Here is a 15,628-nt window from a genome sequence, read left to right as displayed (position 1 = left end):
GAGATAGCAATCACTTTGATGATCTGTTTTGACTGAACCAGTGTTAGGATTCTTCCTACGCATCGTTGAGTGGATCTGAATATGGCATAATGTAGTGCTGAAACTGTTTGCTCAAATAAAATAACTGAAAGTGTTTTGATTCAACATTTTATATTGAACAGCTGAGATCCCACAACAATCTGTGTAAAGATAGACTTACAGAGTGTGTTGGCATTGATGATAGCAGCAAACAGTTATTCTTATGCCTTGAAATATTGTAGTGCTGTTTGCAGGATGGCATATTTCCATCGTAATAAGCCCGTGGTGGATGTACGTAAAAAGAAAATCACTGTCCATATGAAAAGAAATAGTTAATTGATCAACTTAAGGAAAGAAAGGGATAGGTTATTGGGAACAACTCGAGACATCAAAGAATAGGTTAATGGACTGAAGGACGGGCAGTAAAAATTTTTGGAGGCAGCAAAGGCTTAAATATAGTAAGCCAGTTCAAACGGATGTAGCTGCAGTAATTGAGCAGAGACAAGACTGGTACAGGATAAGTAGGAAGGAGAGTTGCATCAAACAAGTCTTGCGACTGAAGACTTGGACAGACAACATAAGCTTGCTGGACGAATTAGGTAGGTCTCATTTTTTCCTCCTCTGGGTGTTTTTATTCGCTTTATAATGCAAAGGTCCTTAAAACACTGGTCACTTTGAAATGCTCTAGGTAGCATAAAACTGGTACCGAGCGGTCACATGACAGTTCACCGCTGTTGTAAGGTTGTGTGTGTGTGCATGTGTGCACCTGTCTGTTACATCGAATCAGCCCCATAAGGTATGTCAACATGATGGACATGTGACACAATGACACAAAGGAGCTGTGTTGCTTGGGTGTGTCTGCCTAACAAATTAACTTGCCTTCGTGATTATGTTGTCATTTTTCTCCGCAGCTTTCATCTTTTGGAAGAATTTGATCAGTTAGTCCAGCTGTTGCATGATTATTTCTGTCATTTTCACCACTGAGAAATGCAGTGGTGATATTCAGTTGTGAGACACCCAAATCAAATTTGACTGACAATGCCATGAGCAGTGTAAATTATTGGATACTTGCAACCTGAGAGAATATTTCCACAAACTGAATTCCAGACTGATGGTTAAATCCTCATGCAACTGTCCATGCTTTTCACCTGGGGAAAGATCCATCACTTCTCTATTTATTCCTCAAAACTGTCCTACAGTCAGTTATTCTTTCATATGAATACATGGTGTCTGTTCTTTCAGGCATGTCCAAAAGAACACACACCAATAAATAGCTGATTCATCTCAGTGGGCAATGAATCCACCATCTTCAGTATGGATGCACAATTATGTTCTACCTCCTCCAAAAACTACAAAGTAACGAGCATTGAGGATATGGCCGGGGACTGCAGACAGGCGGCACTAGAGAGGAATGTGGGTTGGCTGAGAAGCGTGCCACGATAGTCCACGCAGTTACAATAAACACAGTGGTTAATGCAACTGCCTAGTAAGCAGGTCATCTTGGGTTTGAATCTTGGTCTGACACACACACACACACACACACACACACACACACAATCTCTCTTTCTGCTCGCTGGTGATTCCACATCAAGTCCCTATGCAGTGGACTTCAATAGTCCCTTCCCTTCCCTTTTCCTTTTCTTTCTCCCCCTCCATCTTCAATTTGTATAATATGTATCACATCTGTGGAATGTGTGTGGCATCTATTCTTTTGGACTTATCCTAAAGAACAAACACCACACATTCATACAATTGATTTGCAATGATTGGCAATGAATCAACCACCTTCAGTGTGGATGCACAGTTACATTCAGCCTCCTGCAGGAATCCCAAGGTAGCAAGCATGGAAGACTTGGAAGGGGACTGTGGATAGATGGCACTAGGTGGGATTGTGAATCGGCCAAGAGGCATGACGATATAGTCCAAGAAATTGTGATAAATGCTGTGTCTGGGTGATTCAGTGGTTAACACAACAGCCTAGTAAGCTGGAGATCCTGGGTTCGAATCCCAGCCTGGCACGCATTTTCACTCTTTACGGCTGAATCTGCATAAAGTCCCAATGCAGCTGACATCAATAGTTTTATCCCCTCCCTTCCCTTTCTCCCCTCTCTACCTTTAACTTACATAATTATTCTTTCATTTGTTGGCCTGTCTACGATGTCCCACATATCACTTTATACAAATGATCTGATTTCATCATACGAGGCCTCAAACCACTTGCAATTATTGTGGCCATGTAATGCATCATTGTCATTTACCTCTGTTGCATTTGAAATAACGTAAAAGAATAGTAACATCTGTAAATTTACTCCCGTCCCAGAATGTTGAGCAGTTGTTACACTTAAAAAGTAATTGTCATCATCACATAAGAAGTTATCACTGGGATTGAATTTTTGGCCTGTAGTGATTGGAAGCCCATCTTATTGAAAGCCATAGATTTATTCATTGTCTGACAGTGGTTCTCGTTCAGTGTTTATCACCATTGAAATAGCTTCCCACAGAAACCATGTTGATTCCTCTTCTTTGGAGATGGTGTGGTTCATCTTCATAGAAGTCTGTATAAGTTTGTTTGGCCTCACATCTCTTGACACATGAATCCTATGATGTGTTGGTACATGCACAAAACAGTCATTCAAACAATCAGGGTAGCGTACAAAAACCTCATCTTTGTCTTTAGGAGCAAACTTTCGTTTGTTTGGCAATTTATCCAAGATGACAACATTTTGAACAGATGTATGAAAAAGAGGGAGGTCACATTTTCTCTTCAGCAATTCTCACAATAGAGTTTTGTCTAATAGTCCTTTAGTCACTTGAACCAAGGAATAACTCTTCTGTTTGACAACACCATTCTGCTGCAGTGTGTATGGAACTGTTAGGCTCTGTTGTATTCCTACCATTTAAAGGATGGAGTCCATTCTTGTATTGCAGTAGTTCTTAACATTGTCTGACTGAAATGATCAGTCTGATTTTCAACTATGTTTTTGAATTCAACAGATTTGTTGAAAACGTCTCCTTTATGTCAAAGGGAGTATACTTGACACCCTCAGCTTCAGTCATCTATAGAGGTCACAAAAAATCTCGCATCACTGTGAAATTTTTCTCTTGTTGGGCCACAGGTATCTGAATGGATTAACTCCAGAAGTTTGTTTGGGCTCCTACTCATTTGGTTAAGGGAGTGCACGTCAGTTCTCCTTTAAGACATATAGTGCATCTGTTTAGGTCAACACTGAATTTCAAAACTTTCAAATATTCATTTTTAAGCATTTTGATCATATCTTGCAAGTTCAAGTGACCAAGCATGCCAGATTTGCATATCACTTTTTGTAACTTTTTGCTTAGCAATGATGTATGCTTTTGGACTACTTTATTGTAAAGCAAACAGGCTACCAACTGTTAGCAGTCGCATTGACTTTACCATTAGTATCTCAAATAACTGCACCAGTGTTCTCAAATTTCACTATGTGATTATTGTTCCCACATTTTGCCACTGAAGTGAGATTTATGCAGAGTTTTGGCACATACAAAGTGTTTTTCTGCATTGGCACTGTTGGCTGTAGCTACAATTTGTGTGTCAACCAAAAAACAACAAAGTATAAGAAGTGCAAGACTCAAGTTATCCAGTGGAAAAGAGAATGACAGTAGTGTTACTAGTGGCTTGGCAGGGAACTTCAAATAAAGGAAAAAATGGCACAAGAATCCATAGTGTTGCTTTATGAAATATGAATTTTGGATGCTAATACTTTTCTGGTGGTAAAGTGTGTACTTGGAAAAGTTTTTGTAATCCTACAATGTAACATATACGAGAAATTTACAAAACTAAGGTTAATTTGTAGTATCTGGGTTTCACAGGTGGAAAAAATTTGTAAGTTATATTGTGGTCACCTTTTGACTGTAAAATTATGTATTTGTTAAATTCAGTATTGCAATGTCAACAGTGCGGCTGTTATGAAGTGGAAACAATTGTACTTGATCACATGTCAAAACATAAAAATGATGGCTTCATCGTGCTCTGTTCCTGATTAAGTCAATCGTGCGTGTATTGCACTCTTTGAATTGCACTGTAAATATGTTGCTCGTATTCTGCTTATTGTTGACAAAAGCCTTAATGGCCGAAAGCTGTAATTGTGAGAATCTTTTTGTTGTGCCTATCCACTGCTCAGCATCTCCTCTATATGCTGAGTAGCAACTTTCCTTCTCCAATATTATTTTTATGTATTTGAATCATAAGCTGGTTGTATCACATAGAATTCTGTGGTCTTATGTCTGTTTAATTCTGCTTACACATTTGTGCATCAGTTGCTCAATTTAAATGAATTCTAACTATATGTTCATATCCTACGTTATTTTTGTTTATTTCCATTTTTTTTTTTACTTTCTTGTATTTAATGTAGGCCTCGGAAATTTTCACTGGAGTGAGAGGACAATTAGGTACATTCATTTCTGCTAAAATGTATTGTTTGTAGTACCCTCAAATAATGGGCTAGCACATTTGCCTCACTGCTGTTGCATTTTTAACATTTTCACAGAATAATGGTCTACTCAATAAAACTACAAAGCATACTCACCTACATCTACATCCACACCCTGTAAATCACTGAGATGTATGGCACTCAGTGGAAAGAAGCAACACCATTCAAAACAGAATTACATATTTGTCTCATGACAAGATGTAATAAACATGAATAGCATTTCTGCCAAAAGCTGCTAACATTTAGTTCTTATTTCTCCCAGATGTGTCACCTTTTTCCCTCTAAGGCATCATCTGTGGGTTGGTTCTTAGAGTTTTTGGTTGGCATCTGAATTTCCTCATATTTGGTCATATGCTGGAGATCACACTACAGTTCTATTTAAGAAACCTAAGCATGTTTTTATGTTCCGAACTTCTTTCTTTGCACTTTTCATCTTGTTTGCTCTTACTGTTGTGATGCACTATCAGTCTTCTGTCATAATTGTAGCCATTTGCTAGAAAAAATGTAATTTCAAGATGTAACTAATGTTAGTTCACCATGTGTCTCATTCTGAGATGGAATAATTTACTCCTTCCAATACTATGGATGTGAGCAGATATCAAGCGGGATACAAGTAACACATTTATAATACAATTAAGAGTGCAAGTGAGCAGAAATCAAGAAGAATATGAGTAACATATTTACAATGCATTTCAGAGTGCAATACATACAAGGAGTTGTAATCAGAAACACAAATCAATTAAATCAGCTTGTGTTTTCTACAAAACAAGAAATAATCATGGGAGGCTTAAAATCACCCAATAAGAAAACGAGATGAAGTAGGATTGATAAAATTGCAGTGCTCCAAGTGGCCTGGACCAAATCAATCTTGTTACTGGAAGTCCCTATATGAGTTTCGTCTCTGTGACATCATCTTTAGCAGTTATCTGTGTAACATAATTGTCTGCGAGTATTAAATTTCCCTGTGTTTCTGTTACATGTATGAACACTTTTGGATCTTTACATATGCATGATGTTCAACCACTCGTTATTCACCAAAAATGTTAGTCACAAAACTTCAGAGTAGCCTCATTCATAGAGAAACAGCAATGAGCTTCAACAACATTGTTTTCAGACTGCATACAGTTACTTTTCATAGAGCTCTTGTCTGCTTTGTGCCATTCTTGTTACAAAAGCTGCATTTGTAAGCTGATTTTTTTTCCCCTTTAGCTGTCACTCACAGCACTTTTTGTCTTTTTTGTGAAACATTTACCTTGTTTAATATTCATCACGAAACTTGCACTTTCACTTTCACTGTCTTAATGAATTTTTGTATTGTGTTCTTCCAGATATTTACTTTTAGCATCTCTATATCTGGTAGACTGACATGGAATTCTTTAGCACATCTAAAAGTGTCATAACTCTCTGGAAGGCATAGAGCGGTATTATTGACAATAGATAATTTTTCATGTCAACATCTGTTCCTTGTAACTTGTCCTCAGCATCGAAGGTTTCAGTAAGATGATGGGTCACATCGTCACTAGGTTGCATTTTGTGAAGCGAGAGGCATTTCAGCAATGTTGCTTTGTGAGCTGGTCCTTTGGATGCATATATTGTTTAAAGTTTAAGCCATACCTGAGATGATGTAGTGCAGTTCTCTATTTACTTCAGCTCGGTGTGATTGCTGGATAAAATAAAGTTTGCTTTTGCTGCCGCTAGCCATGCTTTGTATGCAGCTGCTGTAAGAAAGAGTCCTTCACATTCACCAGCCACTGCAAGCTGCAGTATGTCTCCAGATAGATATCCCCCAAGTGTCATCTTTGATGAGTGATACTTTAGTTTGTATTCTCCATGTGCTGTGATTATCACATGGTGGCATTTCTAGTCAAACTCCTTGTGCAGCAGTCATATGTCCCATATTATTTGTGGTAATGAACTTGTTCATTTCTCAATTTCTAAGGTTTCATCTAATCAAAAAACTCTACTTCTGTCAGTTGCTCAACCTGGGTCTTGTAACCTGTTTGGAAGTGGTTTGACAATACAAGTGCGACACACAATTACAGAACAACTTTATTTGTAGCTCACTGCATGGAGAGTAACACAGACCTACTAACAACTGGTTTGAAAACATGCACATAGCAACATCTATAGACAACAAAGATATTGCACGATAGCAAAATTTGAATCCCAGCACACTTGACACAATTGGAAGCTTGAGAAGATTTTATTCAAATGTTATATTAAACTGTAAATTGAAATACATTAATAGTTGACTTGTTCCATATTGAAATTTTTCTTGTGAAGAAGAGTATCAAAATATATCAGCCAGATATATCTAGTTGCAAGGTCATGTGATAGATACCACGTCGTGTCTTACGATTAATAATTGTTGACCCCTATGTTTGTTTCAGTTGGCGGATTGGTGGCTTCATGCTTCCTACTTGGACTACAGATGGCCTGTGGTTGTATATTCCAGTCCAGGTCTGGTGTTTCCTTTACAGACATTCCATTCAATTGAAGACCAGCTCAAAATGGCTGCCAAGGTTATTGCAGGGGCCTTGGAATACAAAGTACTGCTTGATGAGTAAGAAAATCTTCCATTTCAGTAATTGATTTTGTAGAAGATAGTTATTTCATTTCTCATTTTTTCTTTATTTTCCTTTGTTTAGGAACAAACTTCCTCAAGAGACAATGGGAAAAGATCCACTTGATATGTCCCAGTACCACAAAATACTGGGTACATGTAGAATCCCTGGAGTGACCAGAGATAGTCTCTGGTTTGCTGACCCAGCAAATCCTCCAAAACATATCATCGTTACTCGTAATAATCATGTAAGACTTTTATAATCGACTATTTTATTTTGGTAGCCCTGCCATTTGTCAATAGCATAGTTTTAGTAATTGTTGCATGAAACTGAATGGTGTAGGGTAGTAACTTCAGTGGAAAGATATGTATCATGAATTTTGTCTATTTATGATCTGGCAAGGTGGATAAAAATTGGAAATGTAGGTGAGTAATATTAACTCTAAGTGTCATTGGTAAGTATGTATATGCACGACTGGTAAATAGCTGAAATTACCAAGTATTGTTGTTTTCTCCCGATTTATTGGTTTAAGTATTTACCATCCCAATCTTTGTGATAGTCTTAAAGAAACATAATAAACTGTGCAGATATATACATTGCTATTTCCAAAGAATAGATACTGACATGTATTTTATTGTTATGCCTGAAAAAACCATTTGTCACTTGAAGCAAAGAATGACACATGACATACATAACTGGCAGGGAATTGAATGAAATTTATTTAAATAAAAATGTAAATGCATATTTGTTCAAAATCGTATATCTCCTAATGTTCTTAACCAATTGCTTTGAAATTTTGACACAATATAACATACAAATACGAACATAGTTCTGTATACCTACTGGAGTGCCATATGGTATACAGATGTATATATAGTAATAAAGGGGATGCATTGTTAGCAAAAACCTCATGTTCATATGTTAAAAAGCTTAAATCTTTGAAAGTTCTTCACCAGTTGCTTTGAAATTTTGACACAAAGTTGCACTCAAATACTCGCATGTTTTTGTACAGGATGCCCCTCAACCCCCCCCCCCCCCCCCTTTTAAAAAAACAAACAAACAATGCTTAGTATGTTGTGTGGGGAAGACAAACTGATCAGTTTTCAAACATGAACCCATACCCAGAAATACATGGCTTTGGTGGCTGAGTGTGTCGAAGTCTGAGAATGAACGGTTGTGACACTGTTCTGATTCGTTTTGGTCTGAATACAGAAGGTATGCAACCCTGTTGTCCATTTGTGTGCTGCAGATGGACAACTTGATCCTAGTAACATTCCTGCGCGTGCACTACATTCCTTCAAGCAGCCCTTTTGCGTATCTACTGCATACTTTGTGTGGTGTGCCAGTGCAGTATTGCTTTTGCCAGCAGTGCGACATATACCATTGCAGAAATGATCTATATGGTGCATGCATGTGCCAAAGCAGATTGCACTGGGAGAGCTGCTACAAGATTGTGTGCGAAACATTTGGAATACAGATGTACCTGACATCATTCCATGTCAGCAACTGTTGAGAGACACATCAGAGAGGCTGGAAAGTTGCACATAGGTATATTCTGCCCGAGGTAAGCCCATTGTACAGAAAAACAGTAATACTTTGTGCTTGGTACTTGTGATTACTATCCTCAGTCTACTATTTGTCCTCTGGTAGATGCCAAAATGTGACATAGGTCGTTATGCTGGACAACTTGCGGATAGTGTTCAAAGAAGACCCAGCTGCCAGCACTTGGAAGGTGGCACAGGCACTGCACACGAGTGAATGAGTCCACAGCTTAACATTGCTGCCTCTGAATCACGGGCTCCTGGGTTTGATTCCCGGCCAGGATTATCTCTGTCTGGGAACTGGACGTTTGTGTTGTCCTCATCACTTTTCGGGACAGTTGTGAGACTGGACAGTGAAGAGATTGGGAATTTGTACAGGTGCTGATAACCATGCAGTTCAGCACCCCACAAATAAAATATCATCATCACGGACGAAAGTGCTATATGGCATGTTGTCCAAGAACACAGGTACCTTCCATATCATCTGCAGAAAGGCTAAGGATTGTGGGAGGAAGACTACCAATGATGGGTACAGTTTGTGCAGTGGTATTTACAACACATACTCCAGCCACAATTCGCGAGCTTGGTGCTATTAATGGATGAATGCACATTTACTACAGATTGTGTATTAAACTTTCATATCATCCATGTTTTGCCAGTAAGTGGATTGGTAGAGGTAGACCAGTTCCATGGCCTGCATTGGTTGCCAGATCTGACACTTCTGAACTATTCTTTGTGGGGTAATATGAAAAGAATAGTATATGGTGCACCTCTATTGTCAGAGGAGAACCTTTTTGCTCAAATCCACGCAGCAATTGAAATACTTAAAGGACAACTGCACATTTTGGCTCATTTGTATAAGGCTCAGCACCAGTGATGTAGGCTCTTCATTGACGCAGTTCGAAGCCCGTTTGTAATGTAGTCAGCGTGTTGTGCTACTCGTGTTAGGTTTATTGATGTAATGTGGAACGCACACCCGTCTCAGACTTAGATGTTTCCAGTGCCCAAGCTACGCATTTCTAGATAAATGTTCCTTCTTGAAAGCTGAACATTGTGCCTTCCTCCACGACATACCAAGCATTGCTTGTGTGTGTGTGTGTGTGTGTGTGTGTGTGTGTGTGTGTGTGTGTGTGTTTTTCACCCTGCATATCTATGGGAGTGCCTTGCAGTATGCAAATATTATATGTATATATTACATTTCTATTTATTTACATAAGAAGCTGCTGCTGGAGAGACACATTGTAGTCTGGGTCAGGTTTATAACACTGTGGTGGTCCAATGTTATCTACTTGTTAGGGCAATGGCGCATTGAACAAGCTGCGAGTGAGCAAGAAGGCGTATGTCGAGTGTTTGTGGGCTCTGCTGGTTATTCAAAAATTAAGAACCCTACAATCAAGCTTGCTGCAACCACCACACTTCAGTTGTTAAACTTCGGTTAAACTGTGGTGAAGAATACAAATGTTCTCTCTGTGTCAGAGCTGGATGCTGCTTTGTTTGAGATTTGGGAAACTGTCCCTTAAATGATCCAATCATCCACAATATGATAAAGTAGGTAGGAAATGCAATTAAAGAAATCATCCTTGGTCTTTGTAATAAAATGTGGCTAATGACTTTTGTGGTTCATGTAGACTGTTAATCTTTAGCCTCATCTCAAGCCAGTAATATTCTCTACATTCCGTAGTGCTTATGGTAGTGTTGCCAGAAGGCAGTTAGACACTGTCTTCTGACAAGGGGACCTACAGATTTGCCCTCTTCAATTTTCTTCATGCTTGCAGGGTCTGAAGGTCAGTGCCCAAACATAAATTTCCCAAAACCGTAGGATACACTTCTCAAAAGCACTAGAGAACAACGTCTTTGAAGGTTTCTAGGCAGTGTCATGCATAAAAGGTGTTGATCTCTTTATCAAAGCTGTCTGTAGCTGAGTGGTACTGTATTTGCAAAGTAATTTTGATTCTCCATAGTAGCAACATTTTTTCTTTTATTTTGTTAAACTTCAATTTTTATTACGTAATTGAATACTGAATTATGTTTTTAATGACAATAACATTTTAAATAACTGATTGATGGAAGTGTTGTTATATCCAATGAATTTAAATTTGGTACAAAAAAGAAACATCTCATAGAAAATAAAGATACTCTTTTTATTTCTAGTGACAGAACAGTATTATCAATAGATATAATTTTTTTTTTTTTTTTCTTCATTGAACAATAAAGTATTTAAAATTTTTGTATCCAATTTGAGAATGAATAGTCTCTCTCTCTCTCTCTCTCTCTCTCTCTCTCTCTCTCTCTCTCTCTGTATATATATATATATATATATATATATATATATATATATATATATATATATATATATTAGAAAGAAACTTCCACATGGGAAAAATATATTAAAAACAATGATTCCAAGACTTACCAAACGGGAAAGCGCCGGTAGACAGGCACAATAAAATAACACACAAACACAAAATTTCGAGCTTTCGCAACCGGCGGCTGCTTTGTCAGGAAAGAGGGAAGGAAAAGGAAAGATGAAAGGATGTGGGTTTTAAGGGAGAGGGTAAGGAGGCATTCCAATCCCGGGAGCGGAAAGACTTACCTTAGGGGGGGAAAGGATAGGTATGAGCGCGCGCGCGCTCACACACACACACACACACACACACACACACACACACACACACACAAGCAGACATATAGTTGGATCTCATGGAAGGTGAAGGTCTATGTTTTATTTCAAATAAGGTTTTTATATAGTTGGATCCGGAAGGTTTTTCGGGTTTTTTCCTTCCATCTTGTGTGCAGTAGTGTAGCTATCATATTTTTGGCTGTTTTCCCCTCCTCTATGTCCATTATGTCTTTTCCAAAGGTGGAATAGCATATCAGAATTTTTTTCTTTAAAAATCTGACAATTGAAAATGAAAAGTTAGATTTATTGTTTGTAAAGTGTCCCTAGTCACCAAAACCACATGTTATGATTGGGCTGACAGCAAACAGGATAGTTAAAAGGAAATGTTGACAACTGAATTTTATGTCCCTTCATTTACTTTCTAGCCTGTCGTAAGTGTACTGCAGATTAGGAAAGTTTTTTACTAGGGGAATTTTTGTTTTACTGTTAATACATTAGCAGGAGTGATTTTGAAAATATTTTATGTACATTTTGGTTCTTATATTAGTAATAGCAGTTTTATGTGTAAATGTAGTGTTTTGTACAAGTTATTTTAATAATTGCTCCTTTTTATGTTTTGTGAAGACAGCTGGTTTTTTCATCACGTTATTAGCATACATTGCAGTTGGCAAAACTTTGATTTCATGTCCAATATTCACTTTTCCAACTTCTATAAGTATACTTTTCTTCAACTACAATTGGTTCTTTTGGCCATCATTTTAATTCTGTCATACTTCAAACAAATTGTAATCTTTGTGCACTTAGTTTTTACTAAGTACTCTGTTGTTGTGCGTTTATTTGTTTTACATGTGTGTTATGGTAACGGCACTGTTTTTTAACTCTATAGGAGTCAAAATGTAAAAACGTGTTACATAAGCAAAATGTGCATGTAGTTACAACCGATGGTGCCGTAGTAATAAATCAAAATGAGTCTGTGAAACTGATCTCATTTATAGTATGCTGAAGATGAGGAAAACAGTTGTTATACAATAGCTGCTTTAGTGATGACCATTAAAGCAAACTTTGTATTATGTTAAGTAGTTCGTGCACCTTCCAATTCCCTGGATTTGACTAGTGAAATAATCTTTTTATCCTTGTCAACTTTTACACATTTTATCGCTTTACATTCTTCTGTCGGCATGAGGAAACAGTTATTCCATAATTTCCAGGATGCTCTATCATCTCTATCTTGCATTCTTAATTAAGTAGTTTGTGCATCTGCCTATCTAGGCTTTCTTCATGCCACTTGTTGGAGCTACAAGGCCCAGTCTGAAAGACATTTTGTCACCTCCATTTGGGCATCCTAATCACATGTTCTTTGCCTTCAGTATACTGGTTTTAAGTTTTTCATCTGAAGAAACAGTTCCATGTAAAGTTCAGAACGATTACATCACTAATTTTGGTTAATATGGCAATTTTATCTATCTTTAATGAAGCACTGTTGTAACATTAGTATAATTTCTGTGTTCAAATTCAAGGTAAATGTTAAAGTGCAATGCCAACTGCTACTGCTTCATCTCATCTAATACACAAAGGAATATTATTATTGCACAGAAGTATTGGAAGACCAAGTAACAGAAGAGAAGATCAGTTTCATGTCAACTGGCAAAGAGAACATAATGTGAATTGTTATGATGTTGTGTATAAAGGTAAATACTCGCTCTCAGTAGAACACATAATTGTTGTCAGATCTCTGGTCGGCACTATAAACGAAACAAATAAAATAATTGTTTATGTTGTAGTATGCTTGGGTCATTTTATGGTTTATGTTGTGTGTCATAAGGTGGAATAGTCTTAAATGTTGTGTGTGTCAAGACTTTTGTATGTGAACAGTTTTGATTGCTTATATGTTAAGTGTCAAAATATTATGTTATACATCTGCATATTTTTATATAACTGTGTGTGTGTGTGTGTGTGTGTGTGTGTGTGTGTGTGTGTGTGTGTGTTGTCATAATAACAGAAAAAATGCTTCCACTTATCATCATTATCCCAAGTGAGCTGTGTAACAACTAATAGATACTCTAAAGTTTCTTTTTCCTGCTTTCCTTCCTTTCTTCATCCTTTGCTCCCCTCCCCTCCCCTGCCCCATTTTACTTGCTCATTGTTGAGATCTTGTGGTATGAGGACTCTCACAGAGACAGTTGCGTTTTTCACAATCTGGTCCTTTCTTGTACCTTATGTGTGTGTTTTTATAAAGGATTTTTACTATCATTTTTTTTTTCACCTTCTTCATCTCATCTACTACCATCATTTCACACACGGAGGGGTTGAAGTAAATGAGATAAACATGCTAGTGTAAAGACCTATTTTTATAGTTTGTTTTCTGGCTTTTCTGTAATGTTCTACTAGCATTGTTTCCCTGTGCACTATAACATCTTCCTAAGTGTTATAAGTTTTTGGTTTGTCTGCTGTCATTGTGTTGTTTTTTATCTGTCATATTGAAACACCTTCAGCTTACAGAGGGACCACTTATTATCCACGACAAATTGTGAAACTTCACTAGGGCTATCTGTAGTACTGTGTCATTGTGACAGTGCATAGAATTTGTGCAAAAAGTCTGCTAACTTCTTAATGGGAGAAAGATTATTCTTACTGTTACTGACAAGAGGACATTAAAGAAGCTTGTTACATACTGTGAGAATAACAGCATTGCCATTGAAGTGACTTCTAAGCTAAAGATGCATCCAGAAAAAGAACATACAAAAAAGAAAGTAGTGTGATAGGAACTGTATACTAAAACACTTTTAGTTGAGCTGTTGATTTCATATCTCTTTTTTATTAGTGAATACAGAAAAGAGTCTGCATTGTATAAGCAGCTCAGAAATGGAAGGATTGACTGATGGGAACAAGAAATGTTGTTTTTTGAATTTACTTTAAAACTGTTACGAATAAAGGATGGCTTCACATATGAAGAGTACTAGAGAAAGATAGTCTGCATTGTCATCTTCTGACTTAAACGTAATATGGCTGCTTTGGCTACTCTGTTTGGTTTGTGTGTCTTGACTGTAACATTGAAAGAAAAGATCATTGCTGATACCGAAAAAAAAAAAAAAAAAAAAAAAAAAAAAAAAAAAAAAAAAAAAACATTTCAGGTTACTATTTTGATTCAGGAAATTGTTCCCTAAGAATGTTGCTGAAGCCACTCACGTGGGTGCAAATATCAGAGACTAATTTGATGAAAACTAGTGAGGTGGTGCAGTAGTTAGTGCACTGAAGGATGATGGTTCAAATCCCCTTTCAACCAGCAGGATTTAGATTTTCTGCAATTTCCCTAAATCACTTCAGACAAATGCCAGAATGGTTCCTTTGAAAGGTCATGGCCAATTTTCTTCCCTAATCTGAGCTTATGCTCTGTCTCTTAATACATTGCTGTCAATGGGACATTAAACACTTATCTCCCTACCTTCCTTGTTTTGATAATTTTGAGAAGGAAATAATGAGTCTTATGTGGTGGTGCTGGAGTCATGTCAGTAGTATATAAATCAGATGACTTCACCTTGGGTGATTAATGCTCCTGTAGTTTTCACCAAATCTGATAAGGTTTAGATACATTATTGAGCACATTCACCAAAATGCCACTTACGTAGTGGAAGTACCTAGTCTTTAGAGTCTAATTGCAGTTCATCAACAATACTACATTGCAACAAACCAACCTCACAGTGCCAAAGAAAAGAAGATATAAAATAAAAATCATATTTTGCGAGTGAGGGCAGTTTGTTTTCTTCTTTACGAAAATAATGCAATAATGCTGACAACAGTGAAGAGAACTATGTTATATAAAATGTGGATTGGCAATAGCAAGACCAATTTTCATGAAAACGAGATAAGTGGGTTAACATCAAATAGAAATTTAAGTACATGGAAGCCTTTACTGATTGTGTGACACATTCTTGTTTGGAAATTAAACCTGGTGATAAATTGTACAGGCAAGAGAAAATAAACATTTTAAATGGTCTGTGTTTTTAGACTTAATGTTGACTTGTTTCAGTTTTGATACAAGCCTCTGTGTGAATGAAAATATAAAACTGCGTATGGTATCGTAATCAACATACTATGACAAGTGCTATATTATTTTACAAGTGAACTTCTGTTTGTACATGTTAAGTGGCCATGCAGTTCTAGGCGCTTAAGTCTGGAACCGCGTGACCGCTATGGTCGCAGGTTCGAATCCTGCCTCGGGCATGGATGATGTGTGTGATGTTCTTAGGTTAGTTAGGTTTCAGTAGTTCTAAGTTCTAGGGGACTGATGACCACAGATGTTAAGTCCCATAGTGCTCAGAGCCATTTGTACATGTTAAGGGAAAACACACAATGCATTAACATACTTGGTGAATGATATGAAAATGACATATCCTTAAAAATGAGCATCAGACTTTA

General features: G+C 37.3%; 1 protein-coding gene across 4 annotated transcripts in view; it reads left to right on the top strand.

The window, feature by feature from the left end:
* LOC126272593 (carnitine O-acetyltransferase-like) overlaps positions 1 to 15,628 on the top strand; it is a 98,869-nt gene that overhangs the window by 29,957 nt on the left and 53,284 nt on the right. For all 4 annotated transcript variants that reach the window (XM_049975525.1, XM_049975523.1, XM_049975524.1 and 1 more), the window contains exons 5-6: positions 6,878 to 7,050; positions 7,136 to 7,298. In XM_049975525.1, the coding sequence (XP_049831482.1) occupies positions 6,878 to 7,050; positions 7,136 to 7,298 (336 nt within the window). The remainder of the gene's footprint in view (positions 1 to 6,877; positions 7,051 to 7,135; positions 7,299 to 15,628) is intronic.

This window comes from Schistocerca gregaria, chromosome 5, assembly GCF_023897955.1.
Source record: "Schistocerca gregaria isolate iqSchGreg1 chromosome 5, iqSchGreg1.2, whole genome shotgun sequence".
Classification (NCBI taxonomy): domain Eukaryota; kingdom Metazoa; phylum Arthropoda; class Insecta; order Orthoptera; family Acrididae; genus Schistocerca; species Schistocerca gregaria.
This window is presented reverse-complemented; position numbering and strand designations above follow the sequence as displayed.